This window comes from Bombina bombina, chromosome 11 (genome assembly GCF_027579735.1).
Source record: "Bombina bombina isolate aBomBom1 chromosome 11, aBomBom1.pri, whole genome shotgun sequence".
In the NCBI taxonomy this organism is placed as follows: Eukaryota; Metazoa; Chordata; class Amphibia; order Anura; family Bombinatoridae; genus Bombina; species Bombina bombina.
In genome coordinates, this window is record NC_069509.1 from 1,601,783 (window position 1) to 1,629,621 (window position 27,839).

The window sequence follows — 27,839 nt, forward strand, 5'->3', positions numbered from 1 at the left end:
ATGCGATAATGCTGTATAATAAAATTTGATGCGTTAATGATGTATAATGGAATTTGATACTGTAATGCTGTATGCTGGAATTTGATGCTGTATACTGGAATTTGATGATGTATACTGGAATTTGATGCTGTATACTGGAATTTGATGCTGTATACTGGATTTTGATGCTGTATACTGGAATTTGATGCGGTAATGCTGTATAATAGAATTTGATGCGGTAATGCTGTATAATAGAATTTGATGCGGTAATGCTGTGTACTGGAATTTAATGCTGTGTACTGGAATTTGATGCTGTGTACTGGAATTTGATGCTGTGTACTGGAATTTGATGCTGTGTACTGGAATTTGATGCTGTGTACTGGAATTTGATGCTGTAATGCTGTATAATGGAATTTGATGCGGTAATGCTGTATAATGGAATTTGATGTGGTGATGCTGTAATGTAATTTAATGCTGTATACTGGAATTTGATGCTGTGTACTGGAATTTGATGCTGTGTACTGGAATTTGATGCTGTGTACTGGAATTTGATGCTGTGTACTGGAATTTGATGCTGTGTACTGGAATTTGATGCTGTGTACTGGAATTTGATGCTGTGTACTGGAATTTGATGCTGTGTACTGGAATTTGATGCTGTAATGCTGTATAATGGAATTTGATGCGGTAATGCTGTATAATGGAATTTGATGCGGTAATGCTGTATAATGGAATTTGATGCGGTAATGCTGTATAATGGAATTTGATGCGGTAATGCTGTATAAAAGAATTTGATGCGGTAATGCTGTATAAAAGAATTTGATGCGGTAATGCTGTATAAAAGAATTTGATGCAGTAATGCTGTATACTGGAATTTTATGCGGTAATGCTGTATACTGGAATTTGATGTTGTATAATGGAATTTGATGCTGTATAAAAGAATTTGATGCGGTAATGCTGTTTAATAGAATTTGATGCGGTAATGCTGTATAATATAATTTGATGCTGTAATGCTGTAGCTGTATAATAGAATTTGATGCAGTAATGCGGTATAATGGAATTTGATGCGGTATAATGGAATTTGATGCGGTATAATGGAATTTGATGCGGTATAATGGAATTTGATGCGGTATAATGGAATTTGATGCGGTATAATGGAATTTGATGCGGTATAATGGAATTTGATACTGTAATGCTGTATAAAAGAATTTGATGCAGTAATGCTGTATAATAGAATTTCATGCGGTAATGCTGTATAATGGAATTTGATGCTGTATAAAAGAATTTAATGCGGCAATGCTGTATAATGGAATTTGATGCAGTAATGCTGTTTAATGGAATTTGATGCGGTAATGCTGTATAATAGAATTTGATGCTGTAATGCTGTACACTGGAATTTGATGCTGTATAATAAAATTTGATGCTGTAATGCTGTATAATAGAATTAGATGCAGTAATGCTGTATAATGGAATTTGATGCAGTAATGCTGTTTAATGGAATTTGATGCGGTAATGCTGTATAATAGAATTTGATGCTGTAATGCTGTACACTGGAATTTGATGCTGTATAATAAAATTTGATGCTGTAATGCTGTATAATAGAATTAGATGCAGTAATGCTGTATAATAGAATTTGATGCGGTAATGCTGTATAATAAAATTTGATGCGGTAATGCTGTATAATAGAATTTGATGCGGTAATGCTGTATAATAAAATTTGATGCGGTAATGCTGTATAATGGAATTTGATGTTGTATAAAATAATTTGATGCGGTAATGCTGTATAATAAAATTTGATGCGGTAATGCTGTATAATAAAATTTGATGCGGTAATGCTGTATAATGGAATTTGATGTTGTATAAAATAATTTGATGCGGCAATGCTGTATACTGGAATTTGATGCGGTAATGCTGTATAATAGAATTTGATGCTGTAATGCTGTATAATAGAATTTGATGCTGTATAATAGAATTTGATGCTGTGATGCTGTATAATAGAATTTGATGCTGTAATGCTGTATAATAGAATTTGATGCTGTAATGCTGTATAATAGAATTTGATGCTGTAATGCTGTATAATAGAATTTGATGCTGTATAATGGAATTTGATGCTGTATAATGGAATTTGATGCTGTATAATGGAATTTGATTCGGTATAATGGAATTTGATGCGGTAACATATTTTACACTGGATCTGTTTTCACTAAACAACTTATTTTTCTTTCATGTAATTGGCAAGAGTCCATGAGCTAGTGACATATGGGATATACAATCCTACCAGGAGGGGCAAAGTTTCCCAAACCTCAAAATGCCTATAAATACACCCCTCACCACACCCACAATTCAGTTTTACAAACTTTGCCTCCTATGGAGGTGGTGAAGTAAGTTTGTGCTAAGATTTCTTCGTTGATATGCGCTTCTCAGCATTGTTGAAGCCCGATTCCTCTCAGAGTACAGCGAATGTCAGAGGGACGTGAAGGGAGTATCACTTATTTGAATACGATGATTTCCCTAACGGGGGTCTATTTCATAGGTTCTCTATTATCGGTCGTAGAGATTCATCTCCTACCTCCCTTTTCAGATCGACGATATACTCTCAATTTACCATTACCTCTACTGATAACTGTTTCTGTACTGGTTTGGCTATCTGCTATATGTGGATGGGTGTCTTTTGGCAAGTATGTTTTCATTACTTAAGACACCTCAGCTATGGTTTGGCACTTTATGCATTTATATAAAGTTCTAAATATATGTATTGTACTTATATTTGCCATGAGTCCAGTTCATGTATTTCCTTCAGCAGACTGTCGGTTTCATATTTGGGAAATTTAAACATTTTAAGAAATTTTTTTCTTACCTGGGGTTTTAGTCTTTTTTTTCAATTGACTACTTCTTGCTATTGTGGGTATTAGGCCCGCGGGTGCGTCAAATGCTAAACTTTATTGCGTCTTTCTTTGCGCGAAAATTTTTTTGGCGCGGAAAAAGAGGTTTATGACGCAACTTCGTCATTTCAGGCGTCATACGTGACGCCGAGACCTTTCACACGGCGGTGTCATTAGTGACGCGAGTGTGTCATTTCCGGTTATTTTTGGCGCCAAAAAAGTTTACGTTACGTTGTGCGTCATACTTGGCGCCAAATTTTTTTCATTATTTCAATACCCCATTGATGTTTGCCTCTTGCTTTTTTCTTTATCAGAGGCCTATGCTTTTGCATTTTTTCCCATTCCTGAAACTGTCATATAAGGAAATAGATAATTTTGCTTTATATGTTGTTTTTTTCTCTTACATTGAGCAAGATGTCCCAATCTGATCCTGCCTCAGATGTTTCTGCTGGAACATTGCTGCCTGACATCGGTTCTACCAAAGCTAAGTGCATTTGTTGTGAAAGTGTAGAAATGATTCCACCAAATGTCATTTGTAATAGTTGTCATGATAAACTTTTACATGCAGATAGTGTTTCCATCAGTAATACTACATTGCCAGTTGCAGTTCCTTCAACTTCTAATGTACATGATATACCTGTAAATTTTAAAGAATTTGTTTCTGATTCTATTCTGAAGGCTTTGTCTGCATTTCCACCTTCTAATAAACGTAAAAGGTCTTTTAAAACTTCTCATTTAGCTGATGAAATTTCAAATGACCAGCAACATAATAATTTATCCTCTTCTGATGAGGATCTATCTGATTCAGAAGATCCTTCCTCAGACATTGACACTGACAAATCTACTTATTTATTTAAAATAGAGTATATGTGTTCTTTATTAAAAGAAGTGTTACTTTGGATATTGAGGTAACCAGTCCTATTGACGTTCAGTCTAATAAATGTTTAAATGCAGTTTTTAAACCTCCTGTGGTTTCCCCAGGGGTTTTTCCTATTCCTGAGGCTATTTCTGATAGGATTTCTAGGGAATGGAATAAGCCAGGTACTTCTTTTATTCCTTCTTCAAGGTTTAAAAAATTGTATCCTTTACCAGCAAAATCTATAGAGTTTTGGGAAAAAATCCCCAAAGTTGATGGGGCTATTTCTACTCTTGCTAAACGTACCACTATTCCTATGGAAGATAGTACTTCCTTTAAGGATCCTTTAGATAGGAAGCTTGAATCCTATCTAAGGAAGGCCTATTTATATTCAGGTCATCTTCTCAGACCTGCTATTTCTTTGGCTGATGTTGTGGCTGCCTCAACTTTTTGGTTGGAGAATTTAGCGCAACGAGAATTGGATTCTGACATATCTAGCATTACTCGCTTACTGCAACATGCTAATAATTTTATTTGTGATGCCATTTTTGATATTATCAAAATTGATGTTAGATCCATGTCTTTAGCTGTATTAGCTAGAAGAGCTTTGTGGCTTAAATCTTGGAATGCTGATATGACATCTAAATCTAGATTACTATCTTTCTTTCCAAGGTAATAATTTATTTGGTTCTCAGTTGGATTCTATTATTTCAACTATCACTGGAGGAAAAGGAGTTTTTATGCCTCAGGATAAAAAAACCTAAGGGTAAATCTAAGGCTTCTAACCGTTTTCGTTCCTTTCGTCAGAATAAGGAACAAAAACTCAATCCTCCTCCCAAGGAATCTGCTTCCAGTTGGAAGCCTTCCTCAAATTGGAATAAATCCAAGCCATTTAGGAAACCAAAGTCTGCCCCTAAGTCCGCATGAAGGTGCAGCCCTCATTCCAGCTCAGCTGGTAGGGGGCAGATTAAGGTTTTTCAAGGATTTTTGGATAAAATCTGTCCAAAATCATTGGATTCAGAACATTGTCTCTCAAGGGTATCGAATAGGATTCAAAGTAAGACCCTCCTGTGAGAAGATTTTTTCTCTCACGCATCCCTGTAAATCCAGTAAAAGCTCAGGCTTTTCTCAAGTGCGTTTCAGACCTGGAGTCTTCAGGGGTAATCATGCCAGTTCCTCCTCAGGAACAAGGTTTGGGGTTTTATTCAAACCTATTCATTGTACCAAAGAGAGAAAATTTGATCAGACCAGTTCTGTATCTGAAAATTTTGAATCGTTATAGTCACCATCTTGAAAGTTGGTACTCTTGCATAAGGACTATTCTGCCTTTTGTTCAGCAAGGACATTATATGTCCACAATAGACTTGCAGGATGCATACCTTCATATTCCGATTCATCCAGAACACTATCAGTTTCTGAGATTCTCTTTTCTAGACAAGCATTACCAATTTGTTGCTCTTCCATTTGGCCTAGCAACAGCTCCAAGAATCTTTTCAAAGGTTCTGGGTGCCCTACTATCTGTAATCGGAGAACAGGGTATTGCAGTGTTTCCTTATTTGGACGATATCTTGGTACTAGCTCAGTCTTTACATACTGCAGAATCTCACACGAATCAACTAGTGTTGTTTCTTCGGAAACATGGTTGGAGGATCAATTTACCAAAAAGTTTCTTGATTCCTCAGACAAGGGTCACCTTTTTAGGTCTCCAGATAGATTCAGTGTCCATGACTTTGTCTCTAACAGACAAGAGACGTTTAAAATTGGTCGCAGCATGCCAGCACCTTCAGTCTCAGTCATTCCCTTCAGTGGCTATGTGCATGGAAGTTTTAGGTCTCATGACTGCAGCATCGGTCGCAATCCCCTTTGCTCATCTCATCTAAACAAGAAACTGCCCAGATACCTGTCCAGGGATGTTCAGGCGGAAGCAATGGATGCACTGACACTTCCTTGGTGTTATCATCCTGCTTACATCTTCCCGCCTCTAGTTCTCCTTCCAAGAGTGATCTCCAAAATCATCATGGAACAGTCTTTTGTGTTGCTGGTGGCTCCAGCATGGCCACACAGGTTTTGGTATGCGGATCTGGTTCGGATGTCCAGTTGCCCGCCTTGGCCACTTCCGTTACGGCCGGACCTACTATCTGAAGGTCCGTTTTTCCATCAGGATCTCAAATCATTAAATTTGAAGGTGTGGAAATTGAACGCTTAGTTCTGAGTCAGAGGTTTCTCTGACTCAGTGATTAATACTATGTTACAAGCTCGTAAATCTGTCTCTAGAACGATTTATTATAGAGTTTGGAAGACTTACATTTCATGGTGTTCTTCTCATAAATTCTCTGGGCATTCTTTTAGAATTCCTAGAATTTTACAGTTCCTTCAGGATGGTTTGGATAAGGGTTTGTCTGCAAGTTCTTTGAAAGGACAAATCTCTGCTCTTTCTGTTTTATTTCACAGAAAGATTGATATACTTCCTGATATTCACTGTTTTGTACAGGCTTTAGTTCGTATTAAGCCTGTCATTAAATCAATTTCTCCTCCTTGGAGTCTTAATTTGGTTCTGAAGGCGTTACAGGCTCCTCCATTTGAGCCTATGCATTCTTTGGACATTAAACTACTTTCTTTGAAAGTGTTGTTCCTTTTGGCTATCTCTTCTGCTAGAAGAGTTTCTGAGCTATCTGCTCTTTCTTGTGAGTCTCCTTTTCTGATTTTTCATCAGGATAAGGCAGTTTTGCGGACTTCTTTTCAATTTTTACCTAAGGTTGTGAATTCTAACAACATTAGTAGAGAAATTGTTGTCCCTTCCTTATGTCCTAATCCTAAGAATTCTTTGGAGAGATCCTTACATTCTTTGGATGTGGTAAGAGCTTTGAAATATTATGTGGAAGCTACTAAAGATTTCAGGAAGACTTCCAGTCTATTTTTTTTATTTTCTGGTCCTAGGAAAGGTCAGAAGGCTTCTGCTAGTTCCTTGGCTTCTTGGTTGAAACTTTTGATTCATCAAGCTTTTTTGGAGTCGGGTCAGGCCCCGCCTCAGAGAATTACAGCTCATTCTACTAGATCAGTCTCCACTTCGTGGGCTTTTAAGAATGAAGCTTCAGTTGATCAGATTTGCAAAGCGGCAACTTGGTCCTCTTTGCATACATTTACTAAATTCTACCGTTTTGATGTATTTGCTTCTTCGGAAGCAGTTTTTGGTAGAAAAGTTCTTCAGGCAGCTGTTTCAGTTTGACTCTTCTGCTTTTGATTTAAGTTTTTTCTTTCAAAGATGAAATAAACTTATTTTTGTTTTGGGTTGTGGATTAATTTTTTCAGCGGAATATGGCTGTTTTTATTTTTATTCCCTCCCTCTCTAGTGACTCTTGAGTGGAGATCCACATCTTGGGTATTGATATCCCATATGTCACTAGCTCATGCACTCTTGCCAATTACATGAAAGAAAACATAATTTATGTAAGAACTTACCTGATAAATTCATTTCTTTCATATTGGCAAGAGTCCATGAGGCCCACCCTTTTTATAGTGGTTATGATTTTTTGTATAAAGCACAATTATTTCCAAATTTCCTTTGTTGATGCTTTCTACTCCTTTCTTTATCACCCCACTGCTTGGCTATTCGTTAAACTGAATTGTGGGTGTGGTGAGGGGTGTATTTATAGGCATTTTGAGGTTTGGGAAACTTTGCCCCTCCTGGTAGGATTGTATATCCCATACGTCACTAGCTCATGGACTCTTGCCAATATGAAAGAAATGAATTTATCAGGTAAGTTCTTACATAAATTATGTTTTTGTGCTTCAGAAGGTGAGACCTGAACCTACGTCACTGAAGACATCACAGAGACTGCTTAGCACATCCACTCCCCGGTAAGTGACAGTGAATAATCAAGATTTCTTTCCAATGGCATGGAGAGTCCACAATACCATTTATTACTGTTGGGAAATTCACCACCTGGCCACCAGGAGGAGGCAAAAACACCCCAGACAGAGCTTAAGTATCGCTCTAACTTCCCATAGTCTCCAGTCATTCTTTGCCTCTGTAACAAGGAGGAACGATTATGGCGCTCTGAAGAAAAATGGATTTAGTAATTTAATGGGTAGTTTCCCTTCAAGATACGACTGGGGTTAATGCTGTGTCCATGTAAACCTCTTAGTAAGAGCATTGGCAGCTGTTAGCTGCTAGATGTTCTCCTTCCAACAATCTGTGCTAACACTCCAATTTGGCAACCAGTGTTAGCTTACACTGCTTTCTTTTCTAGTTCAGGTCCCTGTCAGAAGTCTGGATGAAGCTGTCAGACCTGGAAGTGCTGTGTCTGCCCAACAGCAGAAGCTCCAAAAGTGTCTCTTCCTTATGCAGGGACTGTGAGGACACTATGAGAGTTTTGAATCTCCTGCAGCCTTATCCTGAGCCTGGGGACCTTTTATAATTGATCATTTTCATATGAGGGATTGATAGTTTGGGCAGTTCATTAATCCCAGGGCACTGTGCTACATATAGCTGTGAAGATCCGTTGTTAGGATAATTTTTCAGATAGGGACATTGAGGCTATCTGGGCTTAGACACACTATGGCAGTCACAGGGTTAAAATTGTATTAGAAGAAGTTTTTATAAAAAGTTGTTTTTTTGGGCATCGCTATGTAGTGCAGTTTACTGGCCTCTTTTTTAATTAAATCCAGACCGCTATGGTGCCGCTTTGTATGTTAACGCTGTTTTTTTACCCTCAGCGCTATGATCCTTCTCTTATGAAGTCAAGTAATGCTCTGCACATGCCTTGCCTTCCGTTTTTCCGACTTTCATACAGAGGTGAAAAATATTGACAACACAGTAGTCGGCTTCATACTACTGTTTACATCTGTGATTCTGAAGGACATTTTCGTTTTCATTTATATCTGGAGAGCGTTTTTTTGTGAGAGGTTGGTGAGTTCTCCCCAGTCACTACTGGGGTGTTTATAAGTGCCTTTTTTATTTAAAATAAAGTATGTTTATTTTTATTTTTTCATTCTATCTGTAAGAAACCTGTACTCAGTATGGAGGATAAAACAGATTTGGGTAAAGAAGTTCCCTCTTTACCTTTGGGGAATAAATGTTTATATTGTGAGGAGGCTCGTGTAAATGTCAACTGCACAGTTATGTTCCTCTTGCTTGTCCTCCATGTTGCAGCCAAAGTAAAAAATATTTGTCTGCTGCTTCTAAAAAATGTAACCATTAAGAGCCCTCTACCTCTCAGGACTCTGTTGCCCTTGATATGCCTTAACTTTCTCCTCAGTCCCCATCCCTTGTTGTTGCACTGGCAGTGCTCTGTGGCTCTACTCAGTCTCTTTCTGGGGGATTTTTTTTACCTGGAAACTTTGCAGCACAGCTTTAATCTGCTGTCTCTGCTGTGCTGTGTTCTTTACCTATTACAGGTAAAAGAAAGAGAAAAGTTAAACATGTTTCCTCTGATGAAGGAATCTCTTCTAAAACCAAGGCTGCGTTGGTCAGTTTATCATAAATATATGCTGAGGGTGAGATCTCTGATTCTGACTCTGCTTCAGACAGCCCGGTAGAGTCAGAGGATATTAATTTCAGATTTAAGCTTAGTTTATTACTCAAGGAGGTATTAGCTACCTTGGATGTCCCGGAGCCTACACCATCTGAGACTCCAAAAATCCCCAAACTGGATAGAGTTTATGAAGCCCAAGTCTCTGCAGGTCTTTCCAATTTTGTCTCGCTTCTCAGACATCATCTCTAAGGAATTGGAGAAACCTGGGATTCCTTTCTCCCCTTCCCCTAATTTTAAAAGAATGTTTTCAATTTCTGACTCTATCCTAAAGTTATAGAACACTGTTCCAAAGGTGGATGGTGCTATCTCCATGCTGGCTAAGAGAACTACTCTTCCTCTGGAGGATAGTACCTCATTTAAGGACCCCATGGATAGGAAATTGGAGGGGTAACTAAAAATAATTTTTCATCAACTTAGACGTCTGTGCCAACCAGCCGCAAATATTGTGGTGTTCACTGGAGCCACCACGTACTGGTGTTACTCCTTATCTGAATTGATTCTGGAAGAGACTCCTTTGGAGGAGATTCAGGATTAGATTAAGGCTTTAAAGTTAGCCAATTCCTTAATTTGTGATGTTAATATGCAGGTTGTTCGCCTGAGTGCAAAGTCCTCGGGTTTTGCAGTTCTGTCTCGCATAGCCTTATGGCTAAAGTCCTGGTCAGCAGACATGGTTTCCAAGTCTAGGCTTCTTTCCTTTACCTTTTAATTTATTCGGACCTGGTCTTGATTCCATTATCTTCACTTGTTTGGAGAAAAAGGTGCCTATCTTCCTCAGGATAAGAAGGCTAGATCAAAGGGTCGCCAGCCTACTAATTTTTGTTCCTTTTGTAACTTCAGGGGACAAAAATCCTTGGCCCCCTCTAAGCCTGATCAACCCAAGAGTTCTTGGAAACCTAATCAGCCTTGGAACAAGAACAAGCAGTCCAAGAAGCCCTCCTCTGATAAGTTAGCATGAAGGGGCCGCCCCCAATCGGGGATCGGATCTTGTAGAGGGCATACTATCCTTCTTTCATAACGCTTGGATTCACAATGATCCAGACCCTTGGGCAGTAGACATTGTCTCACAGGGATGCAGGATAGGTTTCAAATCTTGCCCTCCAAGAGGCAGATTCCTTCTATCAAGACTCTCTTCAAACCCAGTGAAAAGAGCGGCATTCTTAAGTTGTGTAAAGGATCTCTCTTCCCTGGGAGTGATCATCCTAGTCCCTCCCGCAGAACAGGGCTTAGGGTTCTATTCATAACTTTTTGTTGTTCCCAAGAAAGAGGGAACTTTCCATCCTATTCTGGATCTAAAGTGTCTTAACATATTTCTCAAGGTTCTTCAAAACGGAGACTCGGATCCATTCTTCCTTTGGTCCAGGAGGGTCAGTTCATGACTACTATAGACCTGAAGGACGTATACCTTCATGTTCCAATTCCCAGAGAACACTTCCAATTCCTGCGGTTTGCCTTTCTAGACAAACACTTTCAGGCCCATTTATCAAGCTCCGTATGGAGCTTGAAGGGCCGTGTTTCTGGCGAGTCTTCAGACTCGCCAGAAACACAAGTTATGAAGCAGCGGTCTAAAGACCGCTGCTTCATAACCCTGTCCGCCTGCTCTGAGCAGGCGGACAGGAACCGCCGGAAATCAACCCGATCGAATACGATCGGGTTGATTGACAGCTCCCTGCTGGCGGCCGATTGGCCGCGAGTCAGCAGGGGGCGGCGTTGCACCAGCAGCTCTTGTGAGCTGCTGGTGCAATGTTAAATGTGGAGAGCGTATTGCTCTCCGCATTTAGCGAGGTCTTGCGGACCTGATCCGCAGTGTCGGATCAGGTCAGCAAGCCCTTTGATAAATGGGCCCCTTTAAGTCTGGCTTTGGTCTGGCTACAGCTCCCAGAATCTTTACTAAGGTACTGGAGCATCTTTTTTAGTGGTAGTCAGGTCTCAGGGAATTGCTGTGGCTCCGTAGTTGGACAATATCTTGGTAAAGGCTCCATATTTTCATTTGGTAAGATCTCAAAACGACTCTGTTGTCCCTTCTTCGCACTCACGAGTGGAAGATAAATCTTAAGAGTTCCCTGGTTCCCAATACCAGGGTTTGTTTTTTGGGGACTATCATAGACACGTCCTTCAGTGACTCCATTGACAGTATTCCTTTTGCTCGCTTCCATCTGAGACCTCTTCAACTATGTATGCTCAGGCAATGGAACGGCGATCATTCGGATCTATCTCAGTGGATCGTCCTAGACAACCACACGAGAATCTCTCTCTTAGTGGCTCTGTCAGGATCACCTGGCCCACGGCATGTGTTTTTTTCTTTCATGTAATTAGCAAGAGTCCATGAGCTAGTGACGTATGGGATATACATTCCTACCAGGAGGGGCAAAGTTTCCCAAACCTCAAAATGCCTATAAATACACCCCTCACCACACCCACAAATCAGTTTTACAAATGAAGTAAGTTTGTGCTAGATTCTACGTTGATATGCGCTCCGCAGCAGGTTGGAGCCCGGTTTTCCTCTCAGCGTGCAGTGAATGTCAGAGGGATGTGAGGAGAGTATTGCCTGTTTGAATTCAATGATCTCCTTCTACGGGGTCTATTTCATAGGTTCTCTGTTATCGGTCGTAGAGATTCATCTCTTACCTCCCTTTTCAGATCGACGATATACTCTTATTTATATACCATTACCTCTGCTGATTTTCGTTTCAGTACTGGTTTGGCTTTCTACAACATGTAGATGAGTGTCCTGGGGTAAGTAAATCTTATTTTCTGTGACACTCTAAGCTATGGTTGGGCACTTTTTTATAAAGTTCTAAATATATGTATGCAAACATTTATTTGCCTTGACTCAGGATGTTCAACATTCCTTATTTCAGACAGTCAGTTTCATATTTGGGATAATGCATATGAATAAATCAATTTTTTTCTTACCTTAAAAATTTGACTTTTTTCCTGTGGGCTGTTAGGCTCGCGGGGGCTGAAAATGCTTAATTTTATTGCGTCATTCTTGGCGCGGACTTTTTTGGCGCAAAAAAAAAAAAATAAAAAAAAAATTGCAGTTTTCGGCGTCATACGTGTCGCCGGAAGTTGCGTCATTTTTGACGTTCTTTTGCGCCAAAAGTGTCGGCGTTACGGATTTGGCGTCATTTTTGGCGCCAAAAGCATTTAGGCGCCAAATAATGTGGGCGTCATTTTTGGCGCTAAAAAAATATGGGCGTCACTATTGTCTCCACATTATTTAAGTCTCATTTTTCATTGCTTCTGGTTGCTAGAAGCTTGTTCTTTGGCATTTTTTCCCATTCCTGAAACTGTCATTTAAGGAATTTGGTCAATTTTGCTTTATATGTTGTTTTTTCTATTACATATTGCAAGATGTCCCACGTTGAAACTGAGTCAGAAGATACTTCTGGAAAATCGCTGCCTGGGGCTGGAGCTACCAAAGCTAAGTGTATCTACTGTCAACTTATGGTATCTGTTCCTCCAGCTGCTGTTAGTACTGTTTTGTCATGACAAACTGTTAAATGCAGATTATATTTCCTTTAGTATTGTTACATTACCTGTTGTTGTTCTGTCAACATCTAATACTCAGAGTGTTCCTGATAACATAAGAGATTTTGTTTATAATCCATTAAGAAGACTATGTCTGTTATTCCTCCTTCTAGTAAACGTAAAAAGTCTTTTAAAACTTCTCATTTTTCAGATGAATTTTTAAATGAACATCATCATTCTGATTCTGATAATGGTTCTTATGATTCAGAGGAGTCTGTCTCAGAGGTTGATGCTGATAAATCTTCATATTTATTTAAAATTAAATTTATTCGTTCTTTACTTAAAGAAGTCCTAATTGCATTAGAAATTGAGGATTCTGGTCCTCTTGTTACTAAATCTAAACGTTTAAATAAGGTTTTTAAATCTCCTGTAGTTATTCCAGAAGTTTTTTCCTGTCCCTAGTGCTATTTCTGTAGTAATTTCCAGGGAATGGAATAATTTGGGTAATTCATTTACTCCTTCTAAACGTTTTAAGCAATTATATCCTGTGCCATCTGACAGATTAGAGTTTTGAGACAAAATCCCTAAAGTTGATGGGGCTGTCTCTACTCTTGTTAAGCGTACTACTATTCCTACGGCAGATGGTACTTCCTTAAGGATCCTTTAGATAGGAAAATTAAATCCTTTCTAAGAAAAGCTTACTTGTGTTCAGGTAATCTTCTTAGACCTGCTATATTTTTAGCGAATGTTGCTGCAGCTTCATCTTTTGGTTAGAAGCTTTAGCGCAACAAGTAACAGATCATAATTCTCATAGCATTTTTATTCTTCAACATGCTAATAATTTTATTTGTAATGCCATCTTTGATATCATTAGAGTTGATGTCTGGTATATGTCTCTAGCTATTTTAGCTAGAAGAGCTTTATGGCTTAAGACTTGGAATGCTGATATGTCTTCTAAGTCTACTCTGCTTTCCCTTTCTTTCCAGGGTAATAATCATTTTTCGTTCCTTTCGTCACAACAAGGAACAAAAACCTGATCCTTCATCCTCAGGAGCGGTATTAGTTTGGAAACCATCTCCAGTCTGGAATAAATCCAAGCCTTTTAGAAAATCAAAGCCAGCTCCTAAGTCCACATGAAGGTGCGGCCCTCATTCCAGCTTAGCTGGTAGGGGGCAGATTACGTTTTTTCTAAGAAATTTGGATCAATTCCGTTCACAATCTTTGGATTCAGAACATTGTTTCAGAAGGGTACAGAATTGGCTTCAAGATAAGGCCTCCTGCTAAGAGATTTTTTTTTCTTTCCTGTGTCCCAGTAATTCCAGCGAAGGCTCAAGCATTTTTGAAATGTGTTTCAGATCTAGAGTTGACTGGAGTAATTTTGCCAGTTCCAGTTCTGGAACAGGGACTGGGGTTTTATTCAAATCTCTTCATTGTACCAAAGAAGGAAAATTCCTTCAGACCAGTTCTGGATCTAAAAATATTGAATCGTTATGTAAGGATACCAACATTCAAAATGGTAACTGTAAGGACTATCCTGCCTTTTGTTCAACAAGGGCATTATATGTCTACTATAGATTTACAGGATGCATATCTGCATATTCCGATTCATCCAGATCACTATCAGTTTCTGAGATTCTCTTTCCTAGACAAGCATTTCCAGTTTGTGGCTCTGCCGTTTGGCCTAGCTACAGCTCCAATAATTTTTTACGAAGGTTCCCGGGGCCCTTCTGTCTGTAATCAGAGATCAGGGTATTGTGGTATTTCTTATTTGGACGATATCTTGGTACTTGCTCAGTCTTCACATTTAGCAGAATCTCATTCGAATCGACTTGTGTTGTTTCTTCAACATCATGGTTGGAGGATCAATTTACCAAAAAGTTCATTGATTCCTCAGACTTAGGTAACCTTTTTAGGTTTTCAGATAGTTTCAGTATCCATAACTCTATCTTTGATAGACATGAGACGTCTGAAGGTTTCGACAAGCTGATATCAACTTTAGTCACAATCTTTCCCTTCGGTAGCCTTATGCATGGAAATTCTAGGTCTTATGACTGCGGCATCGGACGCGATCCCCTTTGCTCGTTTTCACATGCGGCCTCTTCAGCTCTGTATGCTGAACCAGTGGTGCAGGGATTACACAAAGATATCTCAATATCTTTAAAACCGATTGTACGACACTCTCTGACGTGGTGGACAGATCACCATCGTTTAGTTCAGGGGGCTTCTTTTGTTCTTCCGACCTGGACTGTAATTTCAACAGATGCAAGTCCTACAGGTTGGGGAGCTGTGTGGGGGTCTCTGACAGCACAAGGGGTTTGGGAATCTCAGGAGGTGAGATTACCGATCAATATTTTGGAACGCCGTGCAATTTTCAGAGCTCTTCAGTCTTGGCCTCTTCTAAAGAGAGAATCGTTCATTTGTTTTCAGACAAACAATGTCACAACTGTGGCATACATCAATCATCAAGGAGGGACTCACAGTCCTCTGGCTATGAAAGAAGTATCTCGAATTCTGGTATGGGCGGAATCCAGCTCCTGTCTAGTTTCTGCAGTTCATATCCCAGGTATAGACAATTGGGAAGCGGATTATCTCAGTCGCCATACGTTTCATCCGGGCGACTGATCTCTTCTCCCAGAGGTATTTCTTCAGATTGTTCAAATATGGGGTCTTCCAGAAATAGATCTGATGGCTTCTCATCTAAACAAGAAACTTCCCAGGTATCTGTCCAGATCCAGGGATCCTCAAGCGGAAGCAGTGGATGCATTGTCACTTATTTGGAAGTATCATCCTGCCTATATCTTTCCGCCTCTAGTTCTTCTTCCAAGAATAATCTCCAAGATTCTGAAGGAATGCTCATTTGTTCTGCTGGTGGCTCCAGCATGGCCTCACAGGTTTTTGGTATGCGGATCCTGTCCGGATGGCTTTTTGCCAACCGTGGACTCTTCCGTTAAGACCAGACCTTCTGCACAAGGTCCTTTTTTTCCATCAGGATCTCAAATCCTTAAATTTAAAGGTATGGAGATTGAACGCTTGATTCTTAGTCAAAGAGGTTTCTCTGACTCTGTGATTATTACTATGTTACAGGCTCGTAAATCCGTATCTAGGGAGATATATCATAGAGTCTGAAAGACTTATATTTCTTGGTGTCTTTCTCATCATTTTTCCTGGCATTCTTTTAGACTTCCGAGAATTTTACAGTTTCTTCAGGATGGTTTGGATAAAGGTTTGTCTGCAAGTTCCTTGAAAGACAAATCTCTGCTCTTTCTGTTTTTTTTTTTTATAGAAAGATTGTTAATCTTCCTGATATTCATTATTTTGTACAAGCTTTGGTTCGTATAAAACCTGTCATTAAGTCAATTTCTCCTCCTTGGAGTTTGAATTTGGTTCTGGGGGCTCTTCAAGCTCCTCCGTTTGAACCTATGCATTCTTTGGTCATTTATTTACTTTCTTGAAAAGTTTTGTTACTTTTGGCCATCTCTTCTGCCAGAAGAGTTTCTGAATTATCTGCTCTTTCTTGTGAGTCTCCTTTTCTGATTTTTCATCAGGATAAGGCGGTGTTGCGAACTTCTTTTAAATTTTTACCTAAGGTTGTGAATTCTAACATTAGTAGAGAAATTGTGGTTCCTTCATTATGTCCTAATCCTAAGAATTCTAAGGAGAAATCATTGCTTTCTTTGGATGTAGTTAGAGCTTTGAAATATTATGTTGAAGCTACTAAGAATTTTCAAAAGACTTCTAGTCTATTTGTTATCTTTTCCGGTTCTAGGAAAGGTCAGAAGGCTTCTGCCATTTCTTTGGCATCTTGGTTGATATCTTTAATTCATCATGCTTATGTCGAGTCGGGTAAAACTCCGCCTCAAAGGATTACAGCTCATTCTACTAGGTCAGTTTCTACTTCCTGGGCGTTTAGGAATGAAGCTTCGGTTGTTCAGATTTGCAAAGCAGCAACTTGGTCTTCTTTGCATACTTTTACTAAATTCTACCATTTTGATGTGTTTTCATCTTCTGAAGCAGTTTTTGGTAGAAAAGTACTTCAGGGAGCTGTTTCAGTTTTGATTCTTCTGCTTATATTTTCAGTTTTTTATAAGTTTTAAACTTTGTTTGGGTGTGGATTATTTTCAGCGGAATTGGCTGTCTTTATTTTATCCCTCCCTCTCTAGTGACTCTTGCGTGGAAGATCCACATCTTGGGTAGTCATTATCCCATACGTCACTAGCTCATGGACTCTTGCTAATTACATGAAAGAAAACATAATTTATGTAAGAACTTACCTGATAAATTCATTTCTTTCATATTAGCAAGAGTCCATGAGGCCCACCCTTTTTTGTGGTGGTTATGATTTTTTTGTATAAAGCACAATTATTCCAATTCCTTATATTTATGCTTCGCACTTTTTTCTTATCACCCCACTTCTTGGCTATTCGTTAAACTGATTTGTGGGTGTGGTGAGGGGTGTATTTATAGGCATTTTGAGGTTTGGGAAACTTTGCCCCTCCTGGTAGGAATGTATATCCCATACGTCACTAGCTCATGGACTCTTGTTAATATGAAAGAAATGATCAGGTAAGTTCTTACATAAATTATGTTTTTTGAGACCATCGTGGGAGATTGTGACTATGGAAGCCAGCCTATCAGGCTGGGGAGCAGTTTGAGATCCGTTGAGAGCTCAGGGATCCTGGTTACCGGACGAATCCGTCCTTCCCATAAACATTCTAGAGTTGAGAGCAATCTTCAGTGCTCTGGTAGCGTGGCCTCAACTGCTTTCTACCCGGTTTATCAGATTTCGAACGGACAACATAACATCTGTGGCTTATATCAACCATCAGGGAGGAACAAGAAGTTCCCTGGCCATGAAGGAAGTTTCTTGCATTCTTCAGTGTGAGTCCCACAATTGTCACATTTCGGCCATTCACTTCCTTGGAGTAGACAACTGGGAAGCGGACTTTCTGAGCAGACAGACGTTCCACCCAGGGGGGTGGGTTCTTCATCCGGATGTGTTCTATGAGATAACCCTCAGGTGGCAAATATAAGTACAATACATATATTTAGAACTTTATATTAATACATAAAGTGCCGAACCATAGCTGAGAGTGTCTTAAGTGATGAAAACATACTTACCGAAAGACACCCATCCACATATAGCAGATAGCCAAACCAGTACTGTAACAGTATCAGTAGAGGTAATGGAATATGAGAGTATATCGTCGATCTGAATAAGGGACATAGGAGATGAATCTCTACGACCGATAACGGGGAAACTATGAAAAGATTTCCCGTGAGGAAAACCATTGCATTCAATAGGTGATTCTCCCTTCACATCCCTCTGCCATTCACTGTACTCCGAGAGGAATTGGGCTTCAAAATGCTGAGATGCGCATATCAACGTAGAAATCTAGCACAAACTTACTTCACCACCTCCATAGGAGGCACATTTTGTAAAACTGAATTGTGGGTGTGGTGGGGGGTGTATTTATAGGCATTTTGAGGTTTGGGAAACTTTGCCCCTCCTGGTAGGATTGTATATCCCATACGTCACTAGCTCATGGACTCTTGCCAATTACATGAAAGAAAGAAAGGTTCTATTCACTTCAACTGAGGTGGACAGTTCAGACCAGGAATCTGCTGCTTCAGCTGAATCGTCCTCTCGCTCCCCCTCTACTTCTCTCTCCTCTATTTCTTCTTTATCCTCCTATTCTCTGCAGGTAGCCAGCACCGATGATACAGAAAGTGAAGGTCCAGCAACACGTTCCAAAGAACCTAGAAAAAGGTCCAAAAAAGGATCGAAAGTCCCTTTAGACGGGTCAGAAGATCCAAGAACAAAAAGAAATTAAACAAATCAGTCTGGGACTTTTAGATCTTAATGTCATTAACTTATCTACTTATATACTTAGTGAAGATCAAACAAATCTGTTAAGCAGAGGTTTGGAATTTGCTCCCACTAGAGATTTTTCTCCCTTTAATACTCTGCTAGATATTAACAGATTTGTTCGAAAGCTCACTTTAAAAAGGTTTTTTACCTTATAACCAGATACTAATGATGATAGGGATAATGGTGATATTGATATAGATCGGTCTTTAAACAAACAAGAGGTATCATTTCAGGATGCATGTGCATTGAGCACTATGATAGATTTGCAGGAAATTCATGACACACTGTTGGAGCGGTCTCTCCCTCAGGGACCAAATAAAAGAGGCTTATGTTTTTACCATATACAATAGCCATTAATATGTTTCAGAAAACAGTGGAAAGAGACATCTTGAATCTTTCTGTGGCTAAAAAACAAATTAGAAGTAATTTGAAAAAAGCAGAGAGATTGGTGCTAGAATCGCTCAAATGCAATCATGACATAGGGGGGTAGTTATCAACGTGTCAACTTTCCTGCCTTCGCCGGCCCAATACGCCCGCCTAAGCTCGCCTCACATCGCCGCCGCGGACCTGAAAAAATTTGCCTAAGTTATCAAATAAAGCTGTCAAAAAGCCGCGGGGCGATGAGCAGGGGACTGTGAGAGTTATCACTCATCCGATCTCGCTGCTCTTCGGCTTTTTCCCAGCTTTATTGCTAGCCTGTCACTAAGCACTCACACTATCTACACTGTTCTACCCCTATACCGGCGCCCCCGGAGCCCCCCGCAACTAAATAAAGTTACTAACCCCTAAACCGCCGCTCCTAGACCCTGCCGCAACTCTGATAAATGTATTAACCCCTAAACCGCCGCTCCTGGACACCGCTGCCACCTACATTATACCTAGTAACCCCTATCCTGCCCCCCCCCATACCGTCGTCCTCTGTAATAGTTATTAACCCCTATCCTGCTGATCCCGCACCTCGCCGCAAATAAATAAATAGTTTAACCCCTAAACCGCCGCTCCCTGAACCCGCCGCAACCTATATTAAATTTATTAACCCCTAATCTGCCCCCCCCTACACCGTCGCCACCTATAATACATTTATTAACCCCTATCCTGCCCCCCCTACACCGCCGCCACTGTAATAAAATTATTAACCCCTAAACCTAAGTCTAACACTAACCCTAACACCCCCCTAACTTAAATATTACTTAAATAAATCTAAATAATATTTCTCTTATTAACTAAATTAATCCTATTTAAAACTAAATACTTACCTTTAAAATAAACCCTAATATAGCTACAATATAAATAATAATTATATTGTAGCTATCTTAGGATTTATTTTTATTTTACAGGCAACTTTCAATCTATTTTAACTAGGTACAATAGCTATTAAATAGTTATTAACTATTTAATAGCTTACCTAGCTAAAATAAAGAGAAATGTACCTGTAAAAAAAAACTAACCTAAGTTACAATTACACCTAACACTACACTATACTTTAATAAATTATTCCTATTTAAAACTAAATACTTACCTGTAAAATAAACCCTAAGATAGCTACAATGTAATTAATAATTACATTGTAGCTATTTTAGGAATTATATTTATTTTACAGGTAACTTTGTATTTATTTTAGCTAGTTAGAATAGTTATTAAATAGTTATTAACAACAGTTATTAGTGGTGTTTAGACTCGGGGTACATGTTAGGGTGTTAGGTGCAGGCATCTCCCATAGGAATCAATGGGATGTCTGGCAGCAGCGAACTTGTACTTTCGCTATGGTCAGACTCCCATTAATTCCTATGGGATCCGCAGCCTCCAGGGTGGCGGATTGAAAACCAGGTACGCTGGGCCGTAAAAGTGCCGAGCGTACCTGCTAGTTTTTTGATAACTAGCAAAAGTAGTCAGATTGTGCCGCACTTGTGTGCGGAACATCTGGAGTGACGTAAGAATCGATCTGTGTCGGACTGAGTCCGGCGGATCGAAGTTTACGTCACAAAATTCTACTTTTGCCGGGATCTAGCCTTTGATAACTAAGGCGAATCAGCCTCGCCACAAATACGCTGCGGAATTCCAGCGTATTTGAGGTTGACGGCTTGATAACTACCCCCCATGGTCATTAGGAACTCCTACAAAGGAGGCAAAATTGTTGTTTTAAACAAGAATGACTATTTCGAGGAGGCATTGAGGCAATTAAATGACCCTACCACATATAAGCCACTTAGTGGTAATCCAAGAACAGTTTTTAAGAGACAATTATTGTCTTTACTTGATTATGGTATGTTTCTAGGGGTATTCAAGCAAGAAGATGTGGCATTTCTTATTCCTGAATTTCCTATTGTGCCGTTATTTCACTTTTTGCCCAAGGTTCATAAGAATCCTACACGACCGCCAGGAGGCCCATTGTGTCAGGCATTGGGTCTCTACTTGAACCCCTATCTGAGTGGTTAGATTCTATTCTTCAGCCAATGGTGAAAGGATTATTCAGTTATCTTAGGGATTCGTCACACCTTCTTGAAAGTTTATCAGATCAAAAGTGAAAGGAGAACTACTCTTGGGTAGTAGTGGACATAGCCTCTCTCTATCCCGCGTATGTTGGGAATTAGAGCTATAAGATACTCCTTGGATAAATTTTCTGCATAAAAGGTGTACATTTGTTCTATTTTAGAATTTGTACTTACACATAACTTCTTAACGTTTTATCTTCAGTGTTGTGGAACAGCAATGGGGGCAAAATGTACCCCCTGTTTTGCCAACTTATATGTGGGTTTTTGGGAAATTAAATATATGTACAACAGCGAATATAAGGTATACACTGATATCGTACTCTATTACAAGAAATGTATTGATGATCTTATTATGATCATTGATGAGCCACTTAATGAAACCAGTTTTGAATGGTTTCTAGCTTTCCTGAACAACAAAGAAATTTGTCTTAAATTTGTGGGAGGATATGACCAGAAACAGACTGACTTTTTGGATGTAACATTGGAAGCCTACAGCAGGTAACACTATCATCCATGCAAGCTCATGTCATCCACCTCACCAAGTCCGTGCTATACCATGAGGTCAGTATATCAAACTGAGGCGAAACACTAATGATGATTTGATATATTCACAGCAGGCATATGAACTTGCTAAGAGATTGACTGCCAGAGGCTATGATCCGAATAAATTAGAGAAAACTAAACTGGAGATCAGTAAAATCTCAGACAAGAAAGAGGTTGAATGAAGTGCCTCTAGATCATTTAGTGACAACATTGTTTTTGCAACTGAATACACTAATCAATTCTCTGAAATTGTGAAAGTATTGAAAAGAAACCTACCAATACTTGGGGGTGATCACATTTTGCAAAATCAAATTGCAAAATGTAGATTTGTACCAAAGAAACCACTAACTTTAGCATCCCAGCTAGCTCCCAGTATGGTTCCCAATAGATCAGGAACTATACATAATTATTCTTTAGGCTAAAAAAACAACTCCTCATATTTGTGATTTATGCTCTATTTCTTTTTTAAGACACGATGAGTCCACAGATCATCTTAATTACTAATGGGATATTCACCTCCTGGTAAGCAGGAGGAGGCAAAGAGCACCACAGCAGAGCTCTTAATTAGCTCCTCCCACCCCAGTCATTCTCTTTGCCTACCTTAGTGATAGGAGGAGGTAAAGTGAGGTGTTAGAAAAGATTCTTCAATCAAAAGTTTATTATTTTTAAAGTAGTGCCAGAGTGTGCTGCTTTGTTCTAGGGTGTAGCCGTAGTCCATATCAGTCTCTTCAGTAGAGCTTTGGTGGCTTTAGAGCAATGGGAACTTGTGGGACATAATTCTCACTGCGCCTCCCATATTATTGCTGCCCTAACCCTGAAAACCTGAGGAATTTATAGTCAGGAATTTCTGTTTCTTCACAGGTCCATGTGGGGGATAGGACCCCTCAAACCTGGTGAACTACCTTGCTGTCAGGCAGACATATGAGTTAAGTGATTTGTTATTTTCCTGGGACACTTAGAGGAAAAGGAGCACTTTTTACTACACTTCATTTCATACATAAAGGGCTTATGGTTGCAGGGCAAACCGAGCACTTTGGGACAAAAGGCTCTCAGGGTCTGAGGGGACCAGACAGCATGTACAGTCACTCAGGCTGGGAGTTAAGCTCTTGCATGGTGGTTTCACTGTTATGGTGTTATTTTAATTACATATAGCGCTAGGGAGACTTATTCCGTTTGGCCACGCCCACGATGGGCGGATCTCAGTATTGCACACTTTTTACATCAGCGCATCTAGCTGTGAGACCGTATACAGATCGGGTAGTCCCTCTGCCTAGAAGCGCATGTTTTCTGACATACAGCAGGCGTTTCTAGATTAGGAGGGTTGTTGATCTATTTCCATATTGAGTCCGGATTACTGGCCAGTAGGAGTGAAGGGCTCCGGTTCTTGCAGTCAGGTAGGCACCTCAGCAGAGCTGCTGAGGTGTAGGGTGTCTTTTTTTTTTTATTGGTGTAGGGGTGTTGGAACACTTTTTTCTCACACGCAGTAATAAAGTTTCACTTTAAAATTTAAAGAGACAGTAACGTTTTTTTACATTCAAACTTTTTCTGTCAAAATGAATGTTTTTATTGCATATTTATATCTTTGTGATTCAGTATGGACATTGGGGCCTTGCAAAGTGTTACTTGCTCCATGTGTTTGGATGCTAATGTGGAACCACCAATCCCTTTCTGTCCCTCATGTATTGAGAGGGATTTAAGTTATAGGGGGGAAAAAAATCCTGAGCAAAACTTTTCAAAAGCGGATGCTTTCCAGGAGTCTAATGATGATAGTCAAGGTATGCCGCAGCTTTCTCCCCAAGTGTCCCAAGTTTTAACGCCCGCTCAAGCAGTGCCCTGTATTTCTGCTCTAGCGCCCGCTGGAGTTACCTTAAAAGACATAGCTGATCTCATGTCTTCCACAATTTCTGATGCGTTGTCTGCTTTCCCAATGCTGCAAGGCGAACGTAAGAGGAAAGCCAGACATGCAGTAAGTGGGGTTTCTGATGTAATGGTGGCAATCTCAGCAGTAACCTCTCAAGGACCTGAGGAGGAGGGTATTGAGGTTCCATCTGAAGGCGAAATGTCAGACTCAGAAAGTTCATTGCCTCTGACTGACTCGGAGGTTGTAACTTTTAGGTTTAAGCTAGAACACCTCCGCCTGTTGCTCAGGGAGGTTTTGCTTACTTTGGGCGACTGTGACTCCACAGTAGTGGTTGCCCCTGCAAAGTCTAGTAAATTGGACAGATATTTCAAGGTTCCTTCTTACTCAGACGTATTTCCCATGCCAAAGCGAGCTTCGGAGATTGTTACTAGGGAATGGGAGAGACCAGGTATTCCCTTCTCTCCCTCTCTTATTTTTAAAAAGATGTTTCCCATAGCTGACTCTTTCAGGGAGGCTTGGCAAACGGTTCCTAAGGTGGAAGGGGCTGTTTCCACTTTAGCCAAGAGAACTACTATTCCCATAGAGGATCGTTGTGCTTTCAAAGATCCTATGGACTATAAGTTAGAGGGTTTACTTAAAAAGATTTATGTTCTCCAGGGCCTGCTATTGCAGCCAGCTGCGTGCATTGCTACTGTCACTAGTGTGGCAGGATATTGGTTTGATGCTTTATTACTGGGAAGACATAACTCACTGTGAGTGAGTATGTCAAAAAAGTATGCTTCTATGCACTAATTGTGTAAATAGTTTGAAGTATATTGAAAAAGAAAATATGTAAAAATACCTTTTATTTAGTTTTAATTAAAAGACAGCAAATATGTAATGCAGTTCTGCTGCCCACAATTATTAAAAACACTTCTCCTGTGTATTAACTTCTATTAATTAATGTATGTTGATTATGATACAGATATCCTGGGGATCAAATAAGAATCCAAATACCGTTTTATATATATGTGTAGCGTGTTGTACTTTATTAGTCCTTATAGCCTGGCTTGTTTATAAAGTACAACTGCTATTTGTGCAAGGGTAATTCCACTGTATTTATCTTCTACTTGGATTTTAATCCCTGTAGTGCTTAGTTATAGCGTTGGTTTGTGGTGTAAGATAAATTAATTTACTTGGCTGAATGTAGATTGTATATCTTTAGGTTGGCAACAGTAGTATTTATTCTGTTGTGCTTAGATTAAGTATGTCAGTATGCTAAGAAAGCAAGAGGCTCTCTATTATGTGTTATAGAAAAAATACACAAGTAAAAAGCTTTTTGCTCTTCTACTGACTCAGGTTTCTTTGTGGATTTAGAAACTTGTCATAGCACTTTCATGTTTTATTAGAATATTCAGCTCTATCTGGGTGGTATTTATACAACAAACAATAGCTGTATATTGCTACTTATAATAGAATCAAAGATGATACTGCTATGTTATGTATTCAACCTGTGACTAAGGTCTGACAAACAGATACTTGAATGGATAAATTGTACAGAGCGCCGTGACTTTAAATTGTGTCCGCTATTGTACATATCTCTTAAACAGTACTTATATTTGTTTAGAATTTTAAGCACAAGTTAGGTAGTCTATATATAACAAGCAGTAATTGCATATTACTGCTTACAGTTGTATTCACAATGATTCTGCAATGTTCCGTATGCAGCTCAAGACCCAGATGGAGCAATCATTAGGTGCTTGAGTGCATATGTTATACTAAGAGCCGTGACTAAAGATCAATAGTCTAGTTTGTATTTCACACCCTTTGATTACTTATCTTATCAAAGGATTAAGTAGACTGATTCACAACTTTTACCGCTGACAGTTGACACAGCACATTCTAAATAATATAAAGATATCGCTGTTTGAAATTTACAACCATTAACTTAGAGGAAATATCACTAAACGCTAAACTATAAGAGGTGATACCTGATTTTAAATTACAACATACATAGTCTATTATACAACGGAGAGCAATATTAAAACAAAGACAGCTGACGCGGCGTTTCACGAACGCTTCCTCAGAGGGGGTATGCAGGCCGGCAAAAGAACGCACTTATATTGGCTACTGTGTACATGTCTCAATAGACGGATTGGTTCAAGGGTTCTATCTGATTGGGTACTGGAGTGTCAATCTCCGGGCATGTTATGTTAAGTTCAACAGGTCATGGCATAGATATTAGGACGATGTAGTAATAAATTATACAAGTTATATTTGTCTGGATACAAATACTCTATCCTAATAGGTTAAGATGATATTGGTGGAACTTGATACATTTAGTTTACAACCGAAAAATAAGTTTTAACTGCTTATACCGCAGAGAAAGTTTTTTACAGTGGTTATTAACTTGAACATTAGGTACATTTTCTGATATTGTACATGTGTATCCTAGATTATGGAAATTGACTATCATGCAATGAGAAATGTATATTTCTTCTACTAGATACGAGTCCACGGATTCATCCTTACTTGTGGGATATTATCCTCCTGCTAACAGGAAGTGGCACAGAGCACCACTGCAGAGCTGTATATATAGCTCCTCCCTTCTCTCCACCCCCAGTCATTCTCTTTGCCTATACTAGTAATAGGAAGGGGTAAAGTGAAAGAGGTGTTAAAATGATAGTTTTTATTTTCTTCAAGCAAGACTTTTTTTTATTTTTAATGGTACCAGTGAGTGCTATTTTTTTCTCAGGCAGCAGATGGATGAAGATTTCTGCCTGGAGACTGATGATCTTAGCAGCTGTCACTAAGATCCAGAGTAGTTCCCACAGAATGGCTGAGGAGTACTTGAGAGGCTTCAGTGTGAGGAACGTTTTTCATGCTACAAGCATTGAGGTATGTTCAGTCATTTTTTTCTGGAGAGACTGTGTTATTTCAGAACTGGCTGACATAGTTCCCATAAGGGAAGGGGTAAGCAGTAATCCTACATGTAATAGAAGGGGTATTACTGGGGCCTGTATATTATGGGCTAAAAATTGGTTGACACTGGTAACAATGTTTTGAGCAAAACTGTTTTATGCTTAGGGGCAACATAACGTTTTTATGAGCAAACGTTTTTATGTTTGATGGCACTGGAGGGTTTCACATGGCTTACAATATTAGATTGGGAATATGAGAAACCCACATGGCTAGTTTCTAGACCGCTTTACATCGGTTTTTACTAGGCAGAGAGACATCGATATAGATGGGCGGGACCTAATTTCGCGCCTCAGATGCGCAGTTGAAATTCTTATGAAGGCAACAAGCTCCAGCTCCGGTGGGCCTAAGCTGAAGATGTAGCCTGAACAAAAGGATAGTGTGAATTATCAGACCCCTGAGGGCAGGTAGGCGCCACAGCAGAGCTGTGGCGAGGTGCAGGAGGTTGCTATCTTATTTTTCATAACGTTTTTGAGTAACGTTTTTTTCCATAGAGGGTTAAGTATACCTTATTTGTGGTGCAATCTTAGCTGGCAAGATAAGACACATATATGCTAAAATTGTGATAATTATAACATTTTAAAGCAGTTTTGGAAAAATTGTACGCTTTTTTTAATCTTAAAGGCTCAGTACCGTTTTTCAAATTGTTTTTTTTTTTCCACTAAATAAAGTGTTTTCAAGACTTTTTGTGGTTATTACTAGTCTGTTTCAACATGTCTGACATTGGGGAAAGTCAATGCTCTATGTGTTTAGAAGCCATTGTGGAAACCCCACTTAAAATGTGTCCCTCATGTACTGAAAGGGCCTTGCATTGCAAAGACCATAAAAAGTATGTCTCAGGATGATTCTCAGTCTGAAGAGAATCGGGTTATGCCATCCAATTCTCCCCAAGTGTCACAACCTTTAACGCCCACTCAAGCAACGCCAAGTTCTTCTAGTGAATCTAATTCTTTTACCCTGCAAGATATGGCTGCATTTATTTCTACTACCCTTACAGAGGTATTATCTAAACTGCCAGGTTTACAGGGTAAGCGCAGTAGGTCAGGTATTAGAGTAAATGCTGAACCCTCTGATGCTTTATTGGCCATCTCCGATGTACCCTCACAGTGTTCTGATTTGGGGGTAGGGGAATTGCTGTCTGAGGGAGAACTTTCAGACTCAGGTAAGGTGTTCCCTCAAACAGACTCAGATGTGACGGCCTTTAAGTTTAAGCTTGAACACCTCCGCCTGTTACTCCGGGAGGTTTTAGCGACTCTGGATGATTGTGACCCTATTGTAATTCCACCAGAGAAATTGTGTAAAATGGATAAATATCTAGAGGTCCCTACTTCCACTAATGTTTTTCCAGTCCCTAGAAGGATTTCGGACATTATTACTAAGGAATGGGATAGACGAGG

General features: G+C 39.5%; 1 protein-coding gene across 1 annotated transcript in view; it reads left to right on the top strand.

Moving 5' to 3' along the window:
- STK36 (serine/threonine kinase 36) overlaps window positions 1-27,839 on the top strand; it is a 707,870-nt gene that overhangs the window by 130,154 nt on the left and 549,877 nt on the right. Inside the window, exon 9 of the mRNA XM_053694813.1 lies at window positions 7,508-7,572. Coding sequence (XP_053550788.1) covers window positions 7,508-7,572 — 65 coding nt within the window. The remainder of the gene's footprint in view (window positions 1-7,507; window positions 7,573-27,839) is intronic.